This window comes from Rhinolophus sinicus, linkage group LG04, assembly GCF_036562045.2.
Source record: "Rhinolophus sinicus isolate RSC01 linkage group LG04, ASM3656204v1, whole genome shotgun sequence".
Classification (NCBI taxonomy): Eukaryota; Metazoa; Chordata; class Mammalia; order Chiroptera; family Rhinolophidae; genus Rhinolophus; species Rhinolophus sinicus.
Window position 1 is genome coordinate 53,322,859 of NC_133754.1, and position 27,781 is coordinate 53,350,639.

At 44.3% G+C, this 27,781-nt stretch overlaps 1 protein-coding gene across 1 annotated transcript in view; it reads right to left on the bottom strand.

Moving 5' to 3' along the window:
* The window catches only part of RAB20 (RAB20, member RAS oncogene family), a 29,073-nt gene extending 1,693 nt beyond the window's left edge, over window positions 1-27,380 (bottom strand). The window contains exon 1 of the mRNA XM_019731074.2: window positions 26,886-27,380. Within this exon, the coding sequence (XP_019586633.1) occupies window positions 26,886-27,057 (172 nt within the window). The 5' untranslated portion in view covers window positions 27,058-27,380. The remainder of the gene's footprint in view (window positions 1-26,885) is intronic.
* Between the last annotated feature and the right edge of the window lie 401 nt (window positions 27,381-27,781).

Genomic DNA, 27,781 nt, shown 5'->3' on the forward strand with positions numbered 1-27,781 from the left:
CCAGCCCTCGCCTGCCTCTCACACTCCCTCCGAGTGCTGGCTTATCCACTTAGCACAATGGCAAATCGTCTTGGCTATGCAGTTAATATATGTCTCTACCAGCAGGGAGGGTTGGGCCACATGGTTTTACTTGCCCCCACGTAGTCAGTGCCAAAAATGTAGAGGATAAATGTGTTCAGTAAGTGAAGCCACAAATTACCTCCTCCATTTTTTTTTTTTTAAATTACACAGTTTTTCTCTTACATAAGATTTCTTGGTTTGTTTTGTAACAATTTGGTCTGATTTGCAAGATGGTTAGGAGGTTCATTCATGTCAGAGGCATCATTTACACCCTGCACCTGGCATCTCAGCATCTTGACTCCCCACCTTTACTCTGCTAGGGGGGAGGAGGAAGGGAAGGAGGGAAGGACCAAGGGAGGGAAGAGGAAGGGAAGGAGGGCGGGAGGAATGCCCTTGACATGTTAGGCCCACCAGGAATTGAAATTTCCTCACACTTGAACACTTTTATTCCCTCATGTTAAATCATTAGAAAACCTGCGAAAAGGTGCAGAACCCAGGTAAGCGTCAAGCCCAGCGGACCCCTAGCATTGGGGTTGGTGTCCGGAGGCCAAATTTGATCAGTGTTTGTGTTCCTAGTTTTCACACACAGCCCCTTCAGTTTCCCTTCTCCTGTTCACTGTGTGGGTTCACCGACTCCCGGAAGGGCGACTGAGGAATTCAACATGGGGCCTCCTCCCAAAGCCGCCCCAGGCCCCAGGACTAATCAGCCCTCTTCCTGCTGCCACCCAATTCCATATGCCTCGATGGCGGGAGGAAAAACCATCCTGGACCCAAGCTCTCTGGGCACACCCGTCTCCCAGGGAGCTCAGGAAAGGCTTTCTGAATTCACAGTGCTCACAAGCTTGCTTGCTTCCACTCACATGGCCCCTTGCAAAGTTACCTATATTTCTAGAACATTTTTGACAGCTTCCCTCTGGATTCTGAATCTGTTTCTGATGACATTCTGTGACTCTGCCTGCAGCTTTCAGTGTGGGTTACAGAGCCCTGCCGTTGACTACAGCGGGCACAGAACCCAGGAGGTCCATGATCTTGAAAGGAGAGAGAACGTAATGTTTACTCTCACCATCCTCTCACTGAAGTTTAGCATTTCCTTCAATTATACATATTGGCAACACACCAGAAATGCGATTAAGGAGCAATACTGTGGCTTTGCCATGGATAGAAGTAACAGGAGCTTTCACTCGCACATTACAGCTCTCACCATATCGTCGTGTCTATGCACACCACTGTTTCAAAATCACAACAGCTATTCTCCCTGCCCTTTGTAAAGGAAGCCCAGCCTCCTGAAAAAAACTTTGTATTTTATTGCCTGCATTGAAATATAGTATTCAGAGAAAGGGTCGTGGGCTCCTACCACTCAGGTACAAAGGGATCCTTGACACAAAAGAAATGAAGAACCCTTGGTCTATGGGTCTCTGGAGCATGGATTGAAGGCATGATACCTGCACCAATATATTTATATAAAACATAGTGTCTTTTGCCAATAAACCAGTTTTCAGTCAAATCGCCAAGAAACACAAACAAGTTCCACTCCAACTATTTTGAGCTGGTCACATTCTGACACAGGCCAGGTGGCACTGCCTCATGAGAGGGCAGGCTGATCGCCCCCATGCCCTGGAGAGAGCATCCTGCTGAGAAAGACACCCACATGCTGAGACAAGGACCCAGTGTGGACTGACACCTGACAGCGGTCTTCTCGCCTGCCCAGAGCCAGACCCAAAGCCAGGGCTCCCTGCTTCCCCAGCAAAGCCCCAGTGCTTCCCCAAACCGTCTGATAGGGGAGGCAAGATGTTGAGAGCAAAGTGCTGCCAGCCTGGGACAGGTTGGCAGGAGTCGGAGGCATGCGACACGCCCTGCGGCGAGCCTGAAGGTCACAACGAAGTGCCAGTTTACCACCACCAGGCTCACTGCCCTCTGCTGGGAAGGGCCAGCCTGCTGACAAGTGGCATGTACTCTGGAATTCATCACCTGCCGAACAAAATTCCTCTCCTTTAGCACATTGATAGCAGGTCAGTCCCAAGCCTGATCATTTAATTATAAGTTTCTTGTCAAATTACACTGCACACCAACAGGCAGAAACGAAGGAGACTTCCGCAGACTCTTTGTGGACCCCCATGGGAGAAGACGATCAAGACATCTTTAAAAAGTGGCAATAACCAGTGTTAGTTAAAAAGAAAAGCAAGAGAGAGATGCTTTCCCGTCATTTCCACTGAGCCAGGACTTTTCTTGCAGACACGAATCATGCATGTAACGATCCAGGCACCTTGAGCTTTTCCAACAGCTGAAAATGTTATCAGTTCCCACCCACAAGATTTCCCAAGGGCACCGGTGACTAAGGGAAAATCAGGTGGCATTCCAGTTGTACTGGGAGAGTTTTTTCCAAGTCTGTTATAGAGTTTACTGAGGATAAAAAGGCAACTGTGTCCATGCCTACGCCTAAAATAGTTTTCCTTTCCAGATAAAAATGTCTGATTTGCCTTTAAAAACTAACAAGATAAATAAATCATAGACGCCCTAGAGAAATCATTGTAACTAAAGGAAGTAGAAACTGAAGAGTCCCAAGTGCTGGCTTGAAAAGAGAGTAAATAGCAGTTGCTGTTCAAACCACATAATCTGTTATCGACCCATTAACCAATACAGGAGAAACTGAGGCACAGGAAGTGGCCCACAGAAGCAGGAGTGGTGGGACCCAGAGCGAGGACACTGTGCCCAGGTACCAGGGAGCCTGTGGTCTAACTATCCATAAAGAGCCCGACTCTAGAGACAGATTATCTGCATTCAAATCCTCACAGTGTGACCTTGAGCAAGTCACTTAATTCTCAGGGCCTCAATTTCCCATCACCAAAACGTGGACAGTACCCACCAAAGGATGGTTGTGAAACCAGAATTAATTTATACAGATAAACTGCCTGGAACTGAGCCTGGCAGGTTTTACACCCTGTGTAAGTGTTTGTTACATAAATCACGAATTGGATTCTGCCCAAACCTATGGATAAGCTCCACCATCCCAGGACCACCATGTCCCGGGTCTCTTCATCAGCACATTGTCAAACTGCCTTCTAGGGCCTGTTGGTCACTTTTACAGTTGAAACATCGCCTACATCTTTCTTCTCTTTACAAGGCTTACTTTCAGGATGACCTCCCCAATTCTGGGGGCACTTTAATCATGTAGCTGCCGCACATTGTGTCAGGAGAGCTGACAAACTGCCCCGCAGCCAGGCACAGGAATACAGAAGCCAACAGCCCACATGACTCCCAGTCAGCTGCTGGACACGGAAGACAGAGTGCCCAGTTTGTCTTCTCTCTTATTCTCTCTCTGTCCTCAAGCCAAGTGACAACCAGGCTTTTACCCCGAGCAACTATCATTTCATATTGAAATGGTCTAAAATAACTGAATGGATGGCATAACCATCAGAAATCACATTCCAACACTGCTGCACATTTTAAAAAATACTGAAGCTCGGGCCCCCTACCCAGAGCATGTAAATCAGGATTTGATGGGGAAAGGGAACCAATGTCATTTTTAAAACTCCCCTGGTAAATATAATACACAGCCAGAGGTGAAGACCACCAACGTGTTTAGTGAAAGTAGGAGACAAAAAGGCAGTTATCACAATGTGAGCATCAGAATGCATCTTATTTCAATTCAGTTGAAAAATAAGGTCTACCAGGAAATGTCACTGCAGATACTGAAAGAAAAAGGAACTTTTAAAATGCCCTGCAAGATCCAGAATGCTGGACGGGAGCTCACAAAAGTATCAATGTGACAACACAAACATAAGATAGAGCTCAGATTCACAGAACCAGAGATGAGAACAAATAGAAACCTCAGGGCACAACAGAAATAGGACCACCAACACACAGCCTGGGGAAGCTCAGTCTAGAGGGAGCTGGGACATACTTCCTTTCAGAGAGATTTTCTTTTAAATAAAATCCTTTTCCCAGTGCTTTTAAGTTCCAACGACAGCATTATAAATACTACCTGAAAATTACTTTAGTTCCATTTTGTACAGTTTAATGAGCTTTGACTAAAGTTCACAGTCACGGGCGAGGTCTAGAACATTCCACCTGCATGTACGTGTTTCTAAGCTGATAGTGAACTGGGTTAAAGAATGGCCCATGGAAACAACTACTCTCTAGGAATATTTACAAAGAAGAGATGTTTAAAGCTCTTTGAGTGCGATAAGAAAAAGGAACCACAAGCCTTTCCAAGGTATTTAAAGGCGTTGGCTGTCCCGGGGCCACTGCTGGGCACAGCTGCCTCCACTGGTGTGTACCAACTGCAGAGGCAACAGGGCAAGAGCACTTTCAGAATCTACTTTTCAGGCAGAGGTTCCATCCAGTAAATGAGTGGGCGAGGAGGCTACCACCACGATACCTGTGTGTGATGGTTGCTTTTATGGGTCAACTTGGCCAGGCCATGGTGCCTAGTTGTGTGGTTGTTGCCTTGAAGGTACTTTTTAGATGTGATTAATAGCTGCAATCAATTGGCTGTAAGTAAAGCAGATTACCCTTCATACATACTGTGGGTGAGTCTCATCCAATCAGCTGAAGGCCTTAACAGCAAAGACAGATCTCCTGAAGAAAAAGGAATTCTGCCCCCAGATTACAACTCAAGTTATAAAACATCATGCCAGATTTGCCAGCCTGCTGCCCTACAGATTTTGGACTCAAGTCTACAACATCAGCTCTTCCCTGGGTCTCCAGCTTGCGAGCCTGCCCTACGGATTTCAGATTTGCCAGCTGCCACAATCCTGTGCACCAATTCCTCCCTCCCTCTCTCCCCCCATCTCTCTCTCTCTCTCTCTCTTTCTCTACACACACACACACACACACACACACACACACACAATCTTTCCCCGAAAATAAGACCTAGCTGGACCATCAGCTCTAATGCATCTTTTGGAGCAAAAATTAATATAAGACCTAGTCTTATATTATATTATATAAAACCCAGTATTATATTATATTATTATATCATATAAGACCTGGTCTTGTAGTAAAATAAGACTGGGTCCAAAAAGATGCATTAGAGCTGTTGGTCCGACTAGGTCTTATTTTCGGGGAAACACAGCATAGATAGATAGATAGATAGATAGATAGATAGATAGATAGATAGATAGATAGATAGATAGATATCTCCACATCCTATTGGTTCTTTGCCTCTGGAGAAGCTTGACTAACACACTTAGAGCTATTCACTTACTTCCCTGGCAAATGTCCCCTCGGGAAGGTTGCTGCTGTGAAAGCCAGACTCTCCAGAGGGTGACCCTCTTTCAGCAGTCTGTCTCCTCTCCTGCTCCCCCACCTCCAGACATCTCCACAGAGGCCCTGATTCCCTCCATAAACAAAGAATGCCCCGTCAGCCCCTCCTTGCGCAACAAGGGACACCGTGGACCACTACACATCCTTCGGGTATTGGTGCCTCACAGCTGGGTTACACTCCCGGACCCCATCTCTAGCAATCTGCACCACAGTCTGTGGGAAGCTGTGCTTCTCAGCCAAACTGGCCACTAGCTCCATGGGAAAGAGGGGAAGTGGCCTGAAAAGGGCTGTCAGCAACCACAAGTATCACTTTGACCCACACTGGTTACTTCCCATTAAGGATTCCTTGTCTGCCCTCCTCACTAGCCTGAACAGTTCTCTTCCTAAGTGGAAATCTCCTCCCACCTACTTCCTGGGACTTCTTAGCTGGCTTTAAAATAAAGCATGAACCCCACGAAACTGTACAAGCCTTGTCCTGTCGGGTTTTCAACAGCTAAACAATAACTATAGGAAAGATGTGATTTCCAAAACAGCTAGCTAGGAGCATCTTGTAGTGAAGTGAGGTGGGCACAGCACAGGGAGATGGGGAATGAGATGAGCATTGCATTCAAATTTTTTTCTTGGGTTTGAAGTTATCTCCTCCTTTCTCTATCTTTTATTCTTGTTTTTTGGTCCTATAAAAAGGGGATTTCTAAAGTGTCCTACCATCTGTCGTCAGCTGAGTGGTGGCCCCAAAAGATACATCCAGGCTCTCATCTCTCGAACCTGTGAATGGGACCTTATTTAGAAATAGTGCTGTTGCAGGGATAATCAAGTTAGGATGAGGTCATTATGGTGCAACCTAACTCAATATAACTGATGCCCTTATAAGAAGAGGAGAGACACAGAGGCAGACACACACACAGAGAGATGGATGACAATGTGAAGACAGAGGCAGAGATTGGAGTGATACATCTACAAGCTAGGAAACCACCAGAAGCTAGAGAAAGGCATGGAACAGATTTCCTCCCAAGAGCCTTCAGGGAGGACCTGGGTCTGCGGACACCTAGACTTCAGACGACTGCCTCCAGAATTGTGAGAGAATAAATTCTGTTGTTTAAGCCCTCCGGGGTGTGGAACTTTGTTACAACAGCTGCAGGAAACTCATACTCCGCTATGGTATGAATTGGGCTATAAGCCAATGGCCTCCTCATTCACAAATACCAAAAGCCATGAATCGCACAAGAACTATGTCCATGTGAAGGGGCTGGACTGCCAAGAGAAACTTCTGCTCCCTTCCCCTCACCACTTTCTCTCCCCTCTACCAGCAGATGAAAAAGCTACTTATGAACTTCAGTGAACTGCACTGGAGGAGCAGAACAGTGGTTCTGATAACAGTGAACTCAAATACCCAGTCTCAACGAAGACAAAGAGTCACATGCCATCGTTTGAGCCAAAGTCAGCAAATCTGCTTACTTCCTAAAAAACAAGTCATAAATCACAAAGCTAAGTTCCCACGGACATAAATGTCTAAACTTGCTTCCCTGGTTCTACTTCGACTTGGTACCTAAAAGGAATGACCTTCACCCTCTAATCCGATTTACACAAGAAATAAATCACCCAAGTCCAGTTCATTGTCTTTGTTGAGAAATACCAGAAGAGGCAGTAACCACTGAAAAAGAAAAACTAACGAATTATCCAGCCAAAGAAGTCAATTAGCTGCATGTTGAGAGGGGAAGCTGTCACAGAGCTGTTGTGAAAAGTACAGGTGTCCCGTAAGGGACAGGTAAACTTCAGGTGACCAATAGAGTTCCCTCCATGTAAGGAGCTCCATCCTCATCAAGCAGACAGAACCGTACCAGGTGCTTATTCGGGATGCATGCTATTCTAGCTCTTCAAGTGAGTACACTGACTATTCATAACTTTCCAACAGCTAAATCCTTTGCACTCACTACTTCCAGGCACTGCACCAAGCCCTTTACATGGTCAGTCATTTAATTCCCACCCACCCTAGGGGGACCGCCATGGCACTTTCATCCCCAGGCCTGATGAAAACACTAACAGAGAAATGCTGGCTGGCCACAGACATATGGGCATCAAACAGCAGAGGCAGCACTTGAACCCCAGCATTCAGAGTCCAGAGGCCCCCCTCCTAAGCACAATGCTACACTGTCAGCTGCAAGTCTTACCCTAGGATGAGCTGGGGAGGTGGGGGCTGGTTCCAAAACAGAAGGCCAGCATTTCCCAATCTTGAAGAAAAAACAATGGGATGATTTCTGTTACGCCTGTTATCAGAAACTGGGCAAACCCAAAAGGCATGATAAGCACAACAGGCGGTAAGTGTGAGTCCTGAGAGAAGCAGCTCCCGTAGGATCAGCTGTTTCCTCCCAGCAAGGCGGCAGTGTGGACGGGCCTGAATGAACTGTTCATTGTTCGCACATGGTGGTAACGCTGTGTATGCAGACACACGGCTGGCGTCTACGATGCACTTTTTGTCTACAAAGGCTTATCTTGGCCTCACCAACCCGGAGCGGGAATCACCCATCTCCTGGGTGAAGACCCTGAGACCAGGCCCTTCCCACTGCACTGGATAGGTGAGCGCCCACGATGGTACATGTCACCACCGCACAGGGAAACCGCCATGGAAACCATGTGCAAGGAAACACTGAGCCAACAGTCATCAGCTAGATATGAAAAAGTAGGCGTTTAAAAGGAAAAAAATCCTACCCCACAGTATGAATGCTTTCTTTTTTTTCTGCCAGAAGAAAAAACTAAAACCTCAACACAAATGAATGAATTGCAGCCACAAAAGATGTGATTAAATAACATTTTAAAGAAAGGCTAATAATTAAAATCCAATAAATAACTTAGTTGCTTACATTTATAGTTCCTTTCATTTTGTTCTTAATAGTCTGTGACCATGAAAAGGCATTCAGAACCGTAGCTGTGCTTCATGACATAAAGGACGATCGTTATTTTTAATCTACCGTGTTTCCCCGAAAATAAGACCTAGCTGGACCATCAGCTCTAATGCGTCCTTTGGAGCAATAATTAACATAAGATCCGGTATTATATTACATTGTATTATATCTTATTATATTATATTATATCATATTATACCTGGTCTTATATTAAGACTGGTATTATATTATATTATATTAGGCCTGGTCTTATATTATATTAAAATAAGACCGTGTTTTATATTAATTTTTGCTCCAAAAGACGCATTAGAGCTGATGGTCCAGCTAGGTCTTATTTTCGGGGAAACATGGTAGGAACCCGGGCTCACATTAGTAATAAAATGAAAAACAGCATTCCAAGACTTAGGTACAGGGATCTGCTGTAGGCAACTATTTAACTACAGTCATCCAAACCCAAGCTTGTAAAATGAAACATTCTTCCTTTTATAAATAAAGGAACCCAAATCCAAAATGTATCCAACTAACAAAATAGCAACATGTAAGGGAGAAAACAGTGTTTCAGAAAAATGGATATATTTTCACATTTAAATACATATATTATACAATGTATTTTTATCCAATTCAGCACATGTGTCATTTCTATTGTTTCTGTTTGATAATTTGAAGGTTAAACTAAAAACAAAGAATGTGTCATATGCTATATGAACCACTCAAATAATTAATTGAACATAAATTAATCCCTTACCTGCGACTCACTGATTTGGCTTTCTGAAATAATTACTAAGGTTATATAATAATAACTGGAATTTAATTCTCAATTGATTTACCCTTTTCAGACATGAATTTACTAAAAATAGTTTAATAACAAAACCAAATAAGTCAAATAAAGAGATGCTTTTAACACTCTATTACTAAGAAAAAGATGCAAATCCAAAGAAAATACACTTATGTAACAGATTTAGTTTTAAAAAACAAAAAACTCTCACATAGGAGGATATTTAATCCAATATTTTTTTATCTTCAACAGATACTCTGTTGTCCTGTGATAATTAATTTTTAGGATGAGATTATCAAAGTAAAATACAATTCTTTGCTAAATTCTCTACTTATTAAAGCAGGAAACTAAAATCACTTCAGATTTTTTAAAGCAAGTTTGAACTTGTTTCAAAGTCAAGACTGAACTGCAAATACCATATTAAGAAAACTGTAACCCTGCAAAGAGTTTTCTCTAAATACTAAGTTATCTAGAATAGCCTCTTATCTGGAGTACGCCATTCAGCAAATATCCCAGTTATTTCTAGCAGCTTTGCTATACAGAGTAGTTTTTTCTTCTTCATAATATAGAGTCTTCTGAGAAATACACAGCAGAGAATAAATGTTTTCCTGTTAATTCTATCCCAAAAGAAGCATATTAAACCCTTTTGAACAAGCCTAAGGAAACAATGGACTTTGCAGATGTTTACAATGTCTAGTTACCTCTTGCTTAACAGATTGGGTGTGTTCTAACAAAATTCACGAAAAGTACATTATCTATTAACAGACATTGTAAAATGCCTTCTGTGGGTGAAAAGGGCAATCTGGTGTGGACATAAAAGAAGCCACATAGCAGACCTGAGAAGCTCAGTGACCAAAAGTAACCACACGGGATGGTCTGATCATAAATCCCTAACTGGGCAGGTCACGGTGGGTAGTCACATCCCGGGCCTATAGCTTCCATGGCGAGCCCTATCCATTGTTCTTACCCATCTAGAATAATATACCTTTGGAAGTCAGAGTAATTTTCTTTCTCAGATACCTCAAAGGCATAACCGCCAGCAACAGAGCTGCTGGGACCTATGGCTACACAGTAACCAACCAGTTAATCAGATTGGAAATTAATTAGGTTTGGAATGTGCTGTTACAACTGCTGGAGAAAAGACGTGCAGCTAAAGAAACAGGAAGTCAACCAGCTTTGAATAGTGGGAACAAAGTGTCCCCCAACAGCCCAGAAATGGTTTCTAATAAGACACAACGCCAACATGGCACTGCAACTTGGCAAAGTGCTGTGATATACGACTCACCACACACCGTTCCTATCTACTCATCATGCGAGGTCCTCACAGAAGAGTTCCAGTTATGACATGAACTTAGCAAGTATTTAAAACATCCTCCATTCACTCTGACTTCCCATTGTGTAGGACAAGCCGCCAGCGAGAAAGGAAGACCTGCTGCCTGTTGTTGGTTATTGAGCTGGGCACCCCTGAGCCAGAGACCCCTGAGCCTCGGCGTCCTCACCAGTTTCTTCGGGTCACCTGACTCCTCTAACCCACAGTGGCTGCTGCTCCCTAAGGGAACTGCCATCAGAGCTAACGCTGACTGAGATTTCACTTCAGCTGCCGGGTAGAGTGGCAAACTCCACATGCACACACACACAGGCACACACAGGCACACACACACATGCATGCGTGCTCTCTCACACACACACACACACACACACAAAGTTTATTGTGTCCTCCCTGCTGCACATTTTACAGATCTTTAACCAGAGGCCCTGCAAGCTGCTGCAGCTGCTTAAGGACCCCCAAGAGATTAAGACACTCATGACACCCACAGTGGTATGAATAGCTTAAGGAAGGAACTGCCCCACAGTAAGGGTTTTAATGGCAGTGGAGGACATCTAAATTCTATTAGGACAAGGATAAGATTTGGTCAAGCAGTTTTGAGCAATTCCACCCTGATCCGTGTTAAAAGACAATCTTCGAGAAAGGGCAAAACCATGACACTCAAACAGATATGAAAAATAAATATAAGTTAAAGATCTTATTTAACTCCTTTAGGGAGGGAGCCAGACATGCCATACCGGCTCCAAGACGTCAAAAGGGCACCGTGTCTATGGGGTATACACACAGGGACACTGGAGTGTGGAGGATGACAGAGAAACACGCGTAGAAAAACAACGAGGAATGATGACGTGATGTGCGAATGGAGCCACAACTGTTTTTCCAACAATGTGTTGTTTCGTACACCTGAAACTAATCTCTAAAACTGAGGTCCCGAAGTAATGCCTGTCCTGTCACCTTTGCTGCATGGCATTTATTAGAGGTACATGCTCCTTGTCTGATGCCAGTCTCTCCACCGGACTTAAATACCAGGATGAAAGGCGGTCTACTTGGTTACTGCTATTCCCGGAGCTCAGCACAGTGTCTGGTTCATGAGAAGCGCTCCATACCCGTGCTGACGGAATGAGAGAACCTGGACTTACGCGTACTGAGTGCTCACTCTGTACACATGAGGAATCTAAAGCCGGAAGGAACCCTGGAGGTCATTTTGCTGAGGTGGTAACTGCAGCGCCATGCAAGGCTCCTCAGAGCTTGGAAGAGCACAAAAAAATGAGTGTGAGCACAAAGTAGGGAAAATACCAAAATCCCTACCTCCTAAAAAAGAAACACAAGGCAATAGATAGAAAAGTCACAATATAAGACTATAAAATACGCCCTTTCTTATTGAGCAAAGGACCTCTTCGTAGCTATCGTTCTTCACTTTTAAGCAATTAATAATTATACACCTTGACTTTGGAAAAAATGTGACCATTTTATTTTGGAGTTTTATATTCCAATTTGATAATCTGACTCCATGGAAACACCAAGTGGGTCATTTGTTCTTCAAATGGAAGCTGGATTTAAGCATACTGCAATTAAATGAATATTAAATGTCCAACACAAATCATACCTCACTGATTTTAAAAGTTCTATCTTAACAAATCAGAGAAAATCTTAACAAATCAGATGGGCACAAGAAAAGCCCTAGCTATTTAATGCTTATCCCCCTTTACAAAGGTTGAGGGTACCTATTGTGTGCCAAGAAACAGAAGATAACATCTATAATATCACTGAGAACCTAGTGAACCATGCAGAACCCTTTCTCATCTATTATCTTATATAAGCTTCATAATTAACCCTGTAATTAAGGTTTATTACTACAATTTTAAGAGGAGGTAACTGAGACTCAGAGATACAAAGATCGAAATCCTCATCTTATTTTCTTTTTTTTTCCAACAACCCAGTGCTTCTTTATGTATGTAGACTTAAATATATACATCTGATGGTCAAGTTAAGATAAACTGTTGTACTCATATTGTATATACATTCTATGATTTAGCTTAACCCCCATAGGAATAAAAAATACCTGACTTGATTGTGTAACAGTAATGGATGTGGGCAAAACAGCCTTTTTTTTTTTTTTTTTAGTTTCAGGTGTACAAAACAATGTAACAATGTAACAGTGAGACATTTACACTCCTCACAAAGTGATAACCCCCCTCCCCCAAACTACTACCCCTCTAACATCATATATAGCAAAAGTGCCCCAATCAATTCATCTAAAAAAAAAAACTGCTGATTCCCAAATGCAGCCGTGAGTGAAAGGTGGCACCTCTAAACCTGTCTGTTGAGACAGCATGAGTCATTTCAAGAAATGCCCTGAGATGATGGCTTTCGAAAAGGCGCATAGTAAAACATTAGCCTTCTATTACTAAGTAGAAACACCCACTTTTATTGAGGACACAGCAGCTCAAAGACCAGGGACATGGCACTGGGTGGCCCCCAGCACACAAGGCTGTAACTGCCCTGCAGTGTTTGCTACAGGACAGGCTGAACTTTTGCACAACAAATCACAAAAGTGTTCTTCCTTTTCCAGAATTCAGATAGATCAGAAACCTGGACCACCATCCAACGAGGCTGAAGGGCTTATTGCACTGGTCAGGTCATTCCACAGGCACCTTCTCTAACAAGATGATCCAGAAACAGCACGGCCCAGCTTAGGGAAATGGACACATCCAGGACCTCTAGCTCAAGGACAAGTCACACAATATACTGGATGAGCTGGCTCTGGATCAATGAGAACACATCTCAGACCTGGAGACACGTGTATAAAGGGCACATAATTCTACATGGATAAAGCACTGACTGCACAGGCATTTTGATACATTAATCTTGTTAGTTATAAGACAGCCCAAAGGTTGGAACTATTTTTAACTTACCACTTTTGGGCACAGCAGTGCTTTTTGTTGTCAGCTCACAGGCACATCATGCACTAAACAAAAGGTGCTTTGATACACAGTTGTCACATTGTGTACATGCACACATAGATTACATATCATACACTGAGCCTTCTGTCCCGGTTCACTCTCACTTTGGAGATGTCACTTCTGTGAAGGTCAAGGCATGGTTTGGTGACTAAGTGCATTAACATTGGAGTGTTTGCCTGGCTCAGATCCCAGCTCAGCCACTTCTGGGCTTTGTGTTAACTCACATGGGATCGACCTTCTTACCTCTGTGAGTCCGAGAGAGGATTACAGGAGTTAATAATGCATCGCCCTGGTGCACAGTATGTGCTCTATAAGCAGCAGCTATTAATTGGCCAGAATCTGTGATAGAGCCTCATCTTGAAGGTCTCGAGAGATGATTTTGGTGGCGGGGGGGGGGTCCCTGAACGACTTTGTAAGGCTACAGTCTACATGATAACTCATCAGCCCACAGTCAGCATTACAAACACATCAGTAGATTTATTTTTTATATCTGAACATTTACTTTCAGGTATAGGTAAACATTGCCCATGTAACCCAGAATAAAAATGTTTCTTACATGAGGTATAAATGTTTATCTATCACAAGAGCAACTCTTGATGCCTGTGAAGGCTGTTACTAATAAAATAAAAATAAAATAAATAGGGAAACGGTCAGCAGAACACGAAAATAAACATGAGTGCATTAGCTAGGCAACTTTGGTTACAACATTGCTTTCTTTTGATCCAACAAATATTTTTTAAAATTTTAAATAATTCAAGGCAGAATAATAGATTACATAATACCATAATTCTAACCTTTGAGTATTATTTGATGTACTAGCACTAGCATTACATAGAACAACCTTTAAGAGCTATATTTTATTTCTTATTTAAGTCCAGTTAGGCCACAGTCTTTCAAGAAAATGCCCTATTTGGAAATTTTTCATGGCTCAGGATTTTTACTATAATTGTAACAATCTAACCCTCAGTCACTGAGCATTTGGCTAAAATATGTATTAAGTGCACCTCTAATTTTCAGAAATAAAGGAAAAGGCAAACTGATAGCAGTTTTCCAGTAGTATAGTGTTTTGTTTGCTTGTTTGAGGAGCGAGACAAAGGACATAACAGTGACTAAGAAAAGAGTTCTCTGAGAATCTGTAAGCTAAAAACCCCCAGTCTAGCTGCTATCAGCCTTGCACACCATAAGGGCTCAGGGCACCTGAGGAAGTTATACTGTTCTTCAAAGCAGCCTTGAAACATGCAGAAAGGTCCAACACCTCTTCCAAGTTCCCACAATGTTGACGAAAAGCAGCTACTATGGCTTACATTCCAAAGACGGTGATGTGAATACATTTGAAGAGAATGCCGGAGTCCCGTTATAACGAAGGACAAACACACTGTTCCTGGAGTCGTGGGGAGTGGCCTGAAGGTCTGTGTAGACTGGTGGGTTCTGAGCCACAAGGAGGCTCTCCCACCCTCTCCCTGCTATGACTCCAGACCACCCACCCCATACCTCTCACCCCACCCTTCTTGAGGGTCACTCCTACCTGAAGCAGTACTTTTACAAATAAACACAGGAGCATCTAAGAAGAAAAAGGTCTTTTGCTACTCTACCAAAAAATAATAATAATAATTAATAATAATAACAATGCTTTTTCTTCCAACAATCAATGTTCCAGCAAACTGATGGATGCTCACTCAGCCCACATGACTGGCCCGGGGACTCTTAGAGACATGCAGTGACACTTTACAAATTTGCAACTTAGGCTAGAGTATTCTAGGCTTGTTGCTATTCAGGCCTGTGCTCCAAAACAGGGAATTTTGGGGTGCCTGGGGTTTGGCATTGGTGGAAACAAAAGAGGGCATTCAACAATGGGGAGCTGAATGACTATCAGGAACACGACGGGGAAAAGTGAGATCCCCACATCTCACCCCTTTCACAGAAATTAGAAATCATAGACTAATAAACTGTAAGTTCTTCTAACATTGGCCATTTAAATAGAAAGCTGTATATGAAATGCCAGTCACACATCATCCTAAAAATGTCAGACAGTCAGTCACTGCCCCAGTCCATTCTCATGAAGGTGTGCGGGTGCACGATGGGTAGATCTCTCTCTTTTTGTTGGCTGTCTGGTGTCCTGTTGGATTTGTTGTTTGGTCCCAAGCACGATGGAGCCAGTCTCCATCTTCATCTGGTCTTGGTGGATGGTGTTCAAAGGGCAGAGTGTACAAGAACATGCTCTGCTCATGGACGGCACCAAAGGAGAGTGCTTAGTGTTAGGAAGGGTGGAAAGGACACCATTAAATATGACAAAAAAACCGACCTCAGATCCAGGTTCCTCAGCACCCAGTGCAACCTGAGCAACCTTTGAGGCCTCTCTGGGCCTTAGTTTCCTTATCTGAACAAGGGAGATGACAAAAATACCAACCAAACAAAGTAATTGTAAGGAATAAAAGAGACTAGGCCCAAAAGGCCCTAAGCATGCCATTGGGCACCCAGGAAGCCAAGAGATAGCCCTGCCACGCGCATAAGCAGGGACCTCGGGGAAGGTAAGGGCTGTAGATTAGCAACCTGGAAACCCCTAAGAAAACACTTCCAAAGCCATTTTTCCATTGGAATCCTGCCCTGGTTTCTTAGCAGACTTCAGTAGGGGGGTATTTCACAGCCCCTGAAATTAAATAAAGTTTACATGACAGCAATAGCAGGAAAGTATCACGGAATGAGGTGCAAACAGTGCGAAGACCAGTAGTTAAAGAGTCACAAGAACCCAACTCTGGCCCCTGTTCTGCCACCAACTAGCCATTAGATGTTGCATAAATAACTTACTGAGTCTGTCTCTTCATCTGAAAGAGGAGGAGGCTGAGAAAATTGGCCTTTAAATCTTGTTCTGGTTTTAGAGGATTATACCAGACTCTGATGTCAGTTTGTGCCCTATTATATGGATACCTGTAATGGATATGCCAAATTTAATGACGCCCACTGTGTCAGGAACTTAAGAATCTTCAACAGCTCCAAAGCTGAATAATGGCTTCTACGATGGTCAAACTGGTCTCATCTTTGCTGCAAGCAAACCCAGAGAGGTCAAAGCTAAGCTCTGCTTTGCCTATAGGTCCAAAGCCATTTGATCCACATCACCCCCCAAAAATGGGAAACTGAGTTATTCAGAGGCCTACAACTAGCACACAGAGAGAGACCAGGCCAGAGTGAGGGAAGACATCAGTTCCATCAGCATCCTTTAGGTCCACAGAAGAAATCAACAAATGCTTACGAAATACTTTATAGGAGACGCAAGCTCAGCTTGGCTTATGTTGGAATATAAATACTAGAGTAAGTATGTGGATTTGGGTTAGCTTGGGCTATGCAAGAAGGAGATCTCAGAGAAAAGAAGTGGATTTTTAATGCTGGGTGGAAATGATTTATCAGCGGAAAAAGGGGAATAAGTGGTTGACGCAACTGTCACCAAGCTCCACAAGTAAACTTCTTTCTAAAGAACTCTGTGCCGAGACACAGTGAACTTTTAAATTCGTCTGATTTATGGCCAAGAAAATAATCAGGACGAGAACTTTACAATTCTTAGGTCTCTTATGTCTAGTGCCACTTTCCAAGTGCCCTGCCTTTCCGACTGCACCTCTATTACACGGGCAGAGAAATAAAGGAAATTTTCATTGCAGAATGACCCATATGTGCGTGTATAAAGTCAGCCAAGAAAAGTAAGAAACAGACTATTTTCCTCATGAAGGTGTCTGAAAGTTAACTACCTATGTAGTTTATCCAAGTCTGTACATGAAAACATAAGTATATCAAACATTCAATAAAAACTTAAAAATTGGCTTTTTAACAAATGGCGTTGGGTCAACTGAGTGTTAAACACACACTTTCCATTAACCCAAATATACCACTACTAGGTAATTTACCTGCAAGATGAAAATTTATGTTCACACAAAAACCTCTATGTGAATATGTACAGTGGCTTTATTCATAATCACCAAAAACTGAAAACAACCTAAATATCCTTCAACTGGTGGCTGGATAACCACATGGTACTACATGCATGTAACAGAACATCACTCAACAATGAACAGGAATGAATAACACATGCAACAACACAGATGCATCCCAAGTGCATTAGGCAAAAGAAGCCAGACTCAAAATGCTCCATACTGATACTGAATGAATGTAGAGAAGGCAAAATTATAGGGACAGAGAACAGATCAGGGCTGCCAGGAGCTGGAGGGGAGTGAGGCAGAGGGACACGGAATTTTTTTAATGATGGAAAGGGTTTGTATTTTGATTGTGGTTGTAGTTACACAACAATGTTTGTCAAAACTCCTAACTTTATACAAAAAGGGTAAATTTTGCTGCATATAAACAAGCATTCAATAAACCTCACTTAAAAATAAAACAAAACCAAGACAATTTTACCAAAAAAACAAAAACTATTACCTATGTAAAACTTGTCACCAATTTTTACACGACAAAGCCAAAAGCTTCTAAAATTCATGTGGGGAAAAAAAACACTTTTCCAGGTTTACCAAAATAGCATAATAAATATGAAATACATTATTAAATAGCATTCTATTGCCTGTGATTTAAAGAACAGAACAAGTGAAAAATTCTGAATTAAAGTGGTGGCATATATAGTAGAGGCATGTCTTTCCAGAGTCACTTTTTTGGGACTGAAAATGAATAAGACTTGCATATCAATATTTTTCATCTTTGCTTTCAGCATTTGAAAAATATTGTGCCACTTCCTTTTGGTCTCCATGATTTCTAATGAGATATGTTTTCATTCTGACATTTTTTTTCTGGTTGCTTTCAAGATTTAAAAAACATTTTTATTAAATTTTTGGGGGTGACATTGGTTAGTAAAATTATATAGGTTCCAAGTGTACTGCTCTATAATACATCATCTATATATTACATTGTGTTGTTCACCACCCAGAGTCAGTTCTCCTTCCATCACCATATATTTGACCCTCTTTACCCTCTTCTACCACCCCCATCCCCTTATTTTTAACTTGTCCCTTAATTTTTAGAATTTATGGTATGTCTTGACATGGGTTTCTTTGGATTTATCCTGTTTGTGATTCTCGCAGCTTCTGGAATCCACAGGTTTATGTCTATTGCCAATTTTGGGGAGTTTTCAGCCATTATTTCCGCTTATGTTTTGTAAGCTTCACCCTTTCTCTTCTTCCAGGACTCCAATGACAAATGTTGTCTCTTTTGTCCCACAGGTCTCTGAGGCTCGGTTCATTTGCATTCAGTCTATTTTCTCTCTGTGTTTCAGGTTGAGTAATGTTTATTTTTCTGTCTCCCAATTCATCGGTTCCTTCTCCTCTCCCTTCCATTCACCTTTTGAGTCCATCCACTGAGACTGTGATTTTGATTACTGATTTTTTTAAGTTCAGACATGTCCATTTGGTTCTTCTTTAAATACATTTTTGGCAAGGTTCTCTTATTTTTTTTCATTTGTGTGTGTTCATAATTGTTCAATGAAGCATTCTTATAATGGCTGCTTTAAAATCTTTATCAGAAACTCTAACATCTCTGTCATCTCAGTGTTGGCAGCTACTGATTATCTTTTATGATTCAGTTTGAGATCTTCTTGGTTCCTGTATAATTTTTTTATTGAAACTTGGACGTTTTCCTACCGTGTTATGAGATTCTGGATTTTTCACAAACCTTCCATTTTAGCTGGCTCCCTCTAATGCCATCCTGGAGGGGCTGAGGGGGAGCTAGGGTGGGCATTGCCTCTTTCCTGATAGGTGGACACAGAAGTCCAAGTTCCACACGTCGTGTCCACTCGCAGCACAAAGTGGGAGGGTTTATTGTTGTCTGGCGGAGATGAGTGCGGCTACCTCCTTAGCCTTCTCTGACACCACCCTGAATGTCTGGCTTCTTCAGCTCCAAGTATGGGATGCACGAGGCAAAAAGGAAACCCAGGGAGCTCACCACTGGGTCATTCTTTGGATCTCAAGGTCCCTGGCCAGTCTGCCTTCTTCTCTCCACCTTCCAGAGTCTTGCATTTGTGTTGTACATCACATTCATAGTTTTTAGCTGTAATTAGTAGGAAGACAAGGGAAAAGTACATCTGTTCCATCTACCCAGAAGCAGAAGTCCTGTTCTGTTATTCTTCAGTGCTAAATAGATTTTTAATGATACCAAAGTCAAAAGAGATGAGTTCCTCAAGAGGTGTTCTAAGGACACATATAATTAATGCCACAGACCAGTGTGCTTCCTTCCCATGCACACAGTGGCCTAAATTTTAGTTGCATTATGGGGCTCATGACAATAATATTTTACAACACTTTTATCATTCCAAGTCAATATGTTGTTAAGAAAATAAAACCACTAATCTCAGCCTCTCCAAATGTTTTCCCATTGCTTTCAACAATTTCATTCAGCAAAAACTTAGCTTAAAAAATATTGTAGAGTAAAATGCTAGATTCTATAGAGAACATAAAAATGAATGAAACCCAATCTTCTCTCTAGGAGTTTGTACATCAGAGGAAAGACAAACAGGTAACAAAAATAAATAAAAGTCAGAATTCAATAAGGAACACCAGGTCACTTTGTAGCACAGTCTGGAGGAAGGAGGAATTGTTTCTCTGCTACAATGACCAAGAACTGCTTCATAAAATAAGTGACATTGAAAGATGGGATAAAATTGAAGTTGGGCATCTCCAGGCAAGGGGACATTCCCAGAGAAAGAGACCATAAATGAATGTGAGAACAGAGGGAAGACAGGCATATGTGATGAAATACAAATACAGGCACACCTCAGAGATACTGCAGGTTTGGTTCCAGAAGTCAGTTGCAATAAAGCAAATATCGCAATAAAGCAAGTCACACTAATTTTTCGGTTTCCTGGTGAATAAAAGTTATGTTTATACTATACTGTAGTCTATGTACAATAGTGTTGTAGTCAGTGTACAATAGCGTTATGCCTAAAGAAACAACGTACACACATCAATTAAACATACTTAGCTAAACATAGCTAAAAATGCTAACCATCATCTGAGTCTTCAGTGAGTCATAATCTTTTTGCTGATGGAGGGTCTTGCCTCAATGTTGATGAAAACACAGTATCTATGAAGCACAACAAAGTGAAGCGGAAGAAAATAAGGTATGCCTGTAGCACAGACGGCTAAACTCTAAGTACCTGTCTGGGTTAACAAAGGAGGAAAAATAATCCAGGAAGGCTGGGAGGGGCTTTGATCGAGGATGTTGACTGGATCCAGAGGCCCAAAAGAAACACCCCCTCAGCAGTTTACAGAAGAGACAGGAGTCTGGGCCAGCAGGGGGTGAAATGAACACTGCAACCTGCCTAGGCCAATGGACAAAGGACGGCAGGACCATGAAAATCTGTCATCACAGTGATGGAGCCGTTACCCTAGGAATAAAGTTGTTTAAACGCTTGTGTGTAAAATTTCTTTTTCACAAAGAGGGAAGTTATGTGAAGTCTCAAAGAAGCAAGAGTGGCACGTTCAATCTGGAATTCATCAAGTTTCTATTTCTCCTGTGAACCTAAAAATAGGGCATAAAATCATCTTCCAGCGACATTACACGTGATTCAGGTATCAGTTAAGGAATACGATTGACCTTAACCAGTTAAATTCTCCTAAATCAACGCCACACTAGTGAGCCTCAAATACCTCTTCCCACCCCCAGAATTCTTGACGCCCCCTCCAGGAGGACTCTGGGCTGACCTCCCAGCACGTGCAGTTGCTCACAGGCATCCTTTGTCCTCTGAAATCTCTCAGTATAATGGCACTTTGTCTGCCTTGCTGAACCCCAAACACTCGATTTCTTCCACCTATCGTAATACTCACATTCATATTCAGGGCAGTTTTTGGTCAAGAAAGCTAAAGAATTCTGCAAAGGAGGCCTTGCACCCAAAGGGCGCCCATTCAGTCTTCAGGAGCAATAAAAATGTGGACCCACCTACAGAGACACGATCCACCTACAAAGATGTGGGCCTTCCCACAACACAGGCTTCACAGGTGGAGCTCCCAGATCCCAAACCTAAACTAAGACTTATTTCCAAGAATGTTTTTCAGTAGAAGCGCATGCTCATCTGAAATCCAGGCCCCCACCCTCACCCCAGTCTAGCTCAGAGTGGACACGCAGAGGAGAAACTTGAGAGCTGCTTGTTGAGTTTAATTGAACCATGGGTCCCTCCATCACTGAATGTTAAACTCTTGAGAGTTTCTGTACTACAGAAAAGACTTTCAGAGAAGTGTTTTCCCCCTTTCTATGGTCTAAACTAGGGATCAGCAAACTGCTTCTGCAAAGGGCCAGATAGTAAATGTTTTTGTCTTTCTGTTCTACCTGGTTTCTGTTGCAACAACTCAGCTCCGCTGCTGCAATGGGAAAGCAGCCACACATAGTAGGTAAATGCTGGGCAAGGCTGTGTGCCAATGTAACTTTATTATGGCAATCGGTGAGGGTCTAGGTCTGGCCTCTGATCAAAGAAAGCGGATATAATCCACCAGAGGCTGTCCTGTCACACAAATACTGATCGACGCGCTGAGAGTCACCATGTGAGGACCCCCAAAACCACTCAGCAGCTGCACTAATATCATGAGAACCAGCTCAAATCCGAGTCCTCCACTCCTGGCTCCACATTTTCCTCAGGCTATCTACCCACTTCGGTGCCAATCTCTCAAGTCTCTTAAAAACACGCCGTCCTTACAGGCCAGTCCAAAGGATCAACGGTCAGTAACTGAGGTCCCTGTCAAAGAGAGCTGCCGCCTTTCCAACCTAAAGTAACATCTCTTTGGACACAGCATCCCCCCACTTCCCTGGATTTAGGAGCAGCTGCCTACATGTGGGGCTGTGGCTGTGCCTTCTGCGCAGAGTGGAAGCCAGAGCTATGGGGGGACTCAGGGTCCTCACATGGATGGTTCGTCTCATCTGGCATCTTCAGTTGTGTGTCACCCCGTCCTTCAGAGATGCTCCCCCTGGGCCAGCACAGATATTCACAGGACTGAGGCCCTCGGTTCTGCCACAGGCAGCCAAGTCCTCTCAGCTAACTTCACAGGTATGAGCAATTATATTCTCCCTCCTCCAGGCACCATGATTTCATAACCTGGAACTCTAGTATCCTCTCCTGGGTTGCACTAAAGTTATTCAAGAGAAAGATCTTAAACCGACAGCTCTGAATTTCCCTTCTCTTTGATCTCTCCATTTATTGCAGAATTATTTGTTAGGGAGTCACCCAAGCCTCTTTTCCCTGTGTGACATGCTTGGTGGTGGCACTCATTGTCCTAATACCCGGGGCCAGGAAAGGATTGTTTATTTAGCAAACACTGAAACAACATGCTTCCTCGTTCCAGGTTCTATTCCAGAGCACGTTGCCAATATTAACTCATTGATTCCGAGCAACACTCTAGCTGGGTGCTACAATTGTCCCCAGTTTATAGATAAAGAAAATGAGGTGGAGAGAGGTGACACAGCCACCAACTCACACATGTGGTCAATGGCTCTGGTCAGCAGAACAAGGACACCCCCCCCATCCAAAGACGTCCCCTAGTCCCTGGAGCCTGTGAATATACTGGTACATGGCAAGAGGGTACTAAGGTTGCAGACAAATTGAAATTGCTAACCAGCTGACCTTAAAATAAAATGATCCTGGATGACCAGGATGAGCCCAGTGTAATCACAGGAGTCTCTTATTTTATTTATTTATTTTAAGGAGGGCGCAGCTCACAGTGGCCCATGTGAGGATCGAAATGGTAACCTTGGTGTTATTAGCACCACGCTCTAACCAACTGAGCTAACCGGCCACCCACAGGTCTTTTAAATGTGGGAGAGAGAGGCATGACAGTCAGGGTCCAAATTATGTGATGAGAGAAAGACTCCACCAGCCACTACTGGCTTTGAAGATAGAAGATGAAGAAACCACGAGTTGCGGTCAGGCTCCAGAGCCTGTGGAAGGCAAGGAAACAGGTTCTTCCCTAGGGCCTCCGGAAAAGAGTACATGTAGTCCTACGGACACCTTGATTTTTGCCTGGTGAGACCCATTTAGGATTTCTGACCTGGCTTTTTTTTTTTTTTTTTTTTAAGCCACGATGCTTGTGGTATTTGTTACAGCAGCAGTAGGAAACGGAAACAGATTTTTATACTGGGAGTGGGGTGCCGCTGTAATGAATGTAGAAGCGGCTTTGGAATTGGGCAACGGCAGAGGCTGGAAGAATGTGAGAAGCATGGTAAGAGGAGCCTATATTGCTTTCAGTTGACTGTTACAAATATGGATGTTAACCGCGCTGCTAGTGAGGAGGAGAAAATCTGTATCATCTTACAGAATACCTCAAGTGGCATGAACACACTACAGGGAGAAATGTGGGTGTGAAGAGCGCTGCCAGCAAGGGCTCGGATGGACATGAGGACTGTTACTGAAAGTGTCAGAAAACGGTCTTCCTGAAACAGATACTGGGGATGCAAACACGAGTCACGTCATCCCACCTGTGAGGGGCTGCCGCTTTGAGGGATGAGGGGTAAATGCAGAGGGGGCATCAAGCCTCTCAGCCTCTGGTGATGGGGTCTCCGAAGGCACACTGTCACTTTCTCATCACCCCTCTTTATTTTCTTCAAAACAATGATCAGAGGTGAAATGATACCACTTATTTCTTTGTTGGCCTCTCCCCTTCCTCTGGAATTTAAAGGCACAGAGCAACAAACCTGTCTAGCTTGTTCACTGCTGCAGAATGGGGCTTGGAACAGTGCCCGGCGGGGTCACAGCAGTGCCTCAGTTTACATTTGCTAAACAATAGGCATCTTTTTAGACTGCTCAGACCAACCAAAGAGCGACAGAGAGGAGGTGGTGCTAAGTTCTGTTGGTGTTCTGTCTCATCTCTGAGCAACCTCCTTTTGCTTCTGGGACGTACCAAACCCTATGTGGTGACTGCCCCACATCAGACTGCCCAACTAGGCAAGGGTCGGAGCCACAAGGGTACAATGGGAGGACATGGGCTGCACCTGGACAAACCAAGTCTGAATCCCACTCAACTTCTACCAGCTCTGTCTCCCCCTCTTTAACATGCAAACTGTTCGCACCTCCTTCTGAAGGAATCTTGTGTCAAATGAATAAGATCCTACTTACCAGCCTAACAAATTTCCTCCCCTCCCCAGCTCCACCCACCAGTCCGCCCTACAGGCAGCCAAGTCCTCTCAGCTAATTCCATAGTACAAAAGCAAAAGCAAAACAGAAACTCTGACCCCTTACTATCGTTTTTTACAATTAAATATCCTAACACCCTCCACACCCCCATATCCTCACCCCACCCATCTGTGTGACCAAGAGCAACGTTAAAAATCATTGTCTTCTAGCCGGTCCTCATCCTACTGCCTTCGTTATGAAAATTAAAATGAACACAACTTAAAAAACAATGTCTGTGGAATAGAAAGAAAGTTTAGAGCAAGACAAAAGGAGGAAAAAAGTAGGATCCCTTAAAAGTTAAACTTTTGACTTTCCAACAGTAACTAACGAAAAGGTATCTATTCCTAGCTCTCCTTTGCCTCCAAGTGTCCATAACCCCACAGTCACCGAGAGTCAGTCACAGAGGTAGCCTGTGTGACTGTTGACCCTGATTCTCGGTCACCCTGAGCATGTGTACACAGGAGGTCTGTGATGTGGAGAAAGGGTCTGCCCCGCCCCCATGGCCCGGGCAGCCTGACTGAGCTCATACTTGGGGTTCCAGGAATAAGAAAGCAGCAGCTGAGGCAGACAGGAAATGAGTCGCCACCCCTGGGAGCCTAACAAGGTATCGGGACAGCACATCATCTGTATTACCAAATCCTCTGGTGATCGAGATTCTGCCTGCATTGTGGCCTTGTCGCTGAAGAAGAAAGTGGCTAGTTGAAATTACCCTGCTACTTCATACCCTAAATGCTGGCGATGCCTGCTCTGACACCTAAGGTCGGCTCCTGTTCCAGAAACACCACACCTCGTGGTAATGAGCAGGTTCTCGGAGAAGCCATGAGGTTCTCAGGGCTCTCCATTTGGGTCACCCAATGCCAATTCTGCATCATCCTTTTCTAAAACAAGGACAGCAGTTAAGTTCAATCAGTCAACAAAAGAAGCAAAAGGCCCAGCCTTCCTTGTCCAAAACAAGCAAACAAGTCGTGTTAATTTGACTCCGTTGACTTCTAGAGTTTGTGTTCCATCGCTGCCAAATGCTTAGTGCTAGACAATCAGCTTAAACAGTAAAGTATCTTTGAGAACCCTCACTTTGCAGCCTGGAGCTGGAGAAAAGAGCAGGGAAAGGTACATTAGTACCTGGAAAATGCTGTTTTCACTGCATGATTGCAAATAAATTAGTCAAGATATTAACTGCCATAACAAAAAAGACAGCAATAAACAAAAAGGAGGAAGGATGGAGGTGATGTACTTCAGTAGACTTCATTAATTCAATTTTAAACAGAGAATTAGTTAAAATGTTGTTTATCTACCAGACTGGTGCACCCAATTTGGCAATTTAAAAATTCTAGACAGGATCTGTGGGTATCTATATCATTTCTAAAGTGCTGACAAAAAAAAAAATCAGACCTTAAAGTTTCAGGCCTCTAAAAAGTCACGCTCAGTGAAAACGTGCCATACTATTTACAGTTTCATTTCCTTACAGTATCTTATTCTTTTTTCATGGGGAAGGAAATATATTTCCTTCTATATATTCTATTGTAACACCATCACTGCCAGTGTAATTTTGCAGTTAACAAACTTAAAGCTTGAATCAAGATCTTCTAAGTTGTACTTTTGAAAAATCAAAATAATACACACACTAAAAACAACTCATTACCTATCATAAAAATGCTTCTACAGAAAATCACTTCAAGCCCCCATAACGTATATGAGCTGAGATCCAGCAGATGATAAAGAAACTGGAAAATGCAGATATACTAGGGACTAAGAGAGGAGAGACTTGAGTTCTGTTTCTTACTTTCCTGACTAAACCTTGCTGGGAAAGGCTCCGTGCCTCAGTTTCCTCTTTTGTAAAACAGGGGATAATCATACTAGCTTTGCTTACCCCTCAAGGTTGTTATGGATAGCAGATCAGATTATGCTTGTGAGAGTACTTGAGTGAGTCTTGTTACCACTAGCAGGGTCTGCACAGGCCTGTGACACTGGAGCCAGATACTGCCATAGGAGCCACACGCTGTCATAGGGAACACAAGTGATACAGGTCCTCTCTTCAGAGCCAGAGGTACCTTTAAAGTGTCACCTGGATTGTCACTAAACGCAGGAGCGGCTGAACAGTGTTTCCCAACCAGCAGAGGAGAACAAGTGGGAACAGAGAAGGGTCAAGGGTGGCGGCGCACTGTGACTGGCAGCCTGATTCCTGAGACGGGGTCACCTGCCATGGGAGGGAGGGACCCTGTGCACTGGAGGGGGAGGCCTGCCCTGGGGGGTCCCCGTGCCTAAGGAGACTTGTAGGACTCCTGCCGTGTGGGACCCCGGCCCTGGGGGGGAAACGTGTCCTGGGGACCCTGCCTTAGAGGACCCTGCCTTGGAGGACGCTACTCTCGGGCGGGAAGCCCCTCGCCTGCCCCTAGCCCCCGCCCCGTCCCTGCGGAGCTCCAGGGCAGTGTGGGCCCAGGCAGCGCCAGCCCTTTACCTGCGGTGTCCCAAATGGAGATGTTGAAGGAGCGCCACTGCTTCAGGTAGAAGGCGCCGCCCACCGTGCTGACCGTGTCAGGGAAGCGCCGCTCCATGTACCTCTGCAGCAGCGACGTCTTTCCCACGTTCATGTCCCCCAAAAGCACGATCTTCCCGTCGGGCTTCCTCATCTTCCCACAAGAAGACTCCCCGCGACTCCCCGCGCCCGTGCGCCCGGGAGCAACCGGCCACCTCCCGCGATACCGCTGGAACCGAGATCGCCCCGACCCTGGACTGTCGGACCCAGGACTCGCGGAGACGCGGACTCGCCGGCACCCGGACTCGCGGGGATCCTGAACTTGCGGGGACCCGCCGGGACCTTCCGGTTCGGACGCCCGGGAGCACGGAAGAAGAAGCGCGTGTCAGCGACCGCGAAAGAGCTGGGGACTCGTCCAGGACGCTCGTCCAGGGCGCCCACTACTCGCCCGGTGCCCCGCCCCGCCCCTCCTCCAGGCCCCGCTTCCCGGGCCCGCCCCGCAGCGTTCCCGGCACCCTACCCGGGCCTCGCCGGGGGCCCTGCCCCGCCCCTCCTCCCCCCACTCCCGGCCCCGCCCCTCTGCCGCTCACAGCCTCCCGCCCCCGGCCCTGTCCCCCCCTCCCCTCCCCGCCCCCCCTTCTCACCTGTTCAGCACCCAGGGACGCGCCCCGAGCGACGCCGGAGGCCCAGGGCACTAGTGACTGGAGCCTTGAGTTCTTCGGGGAGTAATGGGGGCTCCTTCCCAGTGCAATCCACCCAGCTGTGTCGATTCCCTTATCTCCGTGTGTGCAAATGTAGCCACGAGTCAAGGTCTCTATAAAAGTTTACCTGAAATAAGCATCTGTGAAAATCCATCCTGAGACCCTGACAGTTAACGG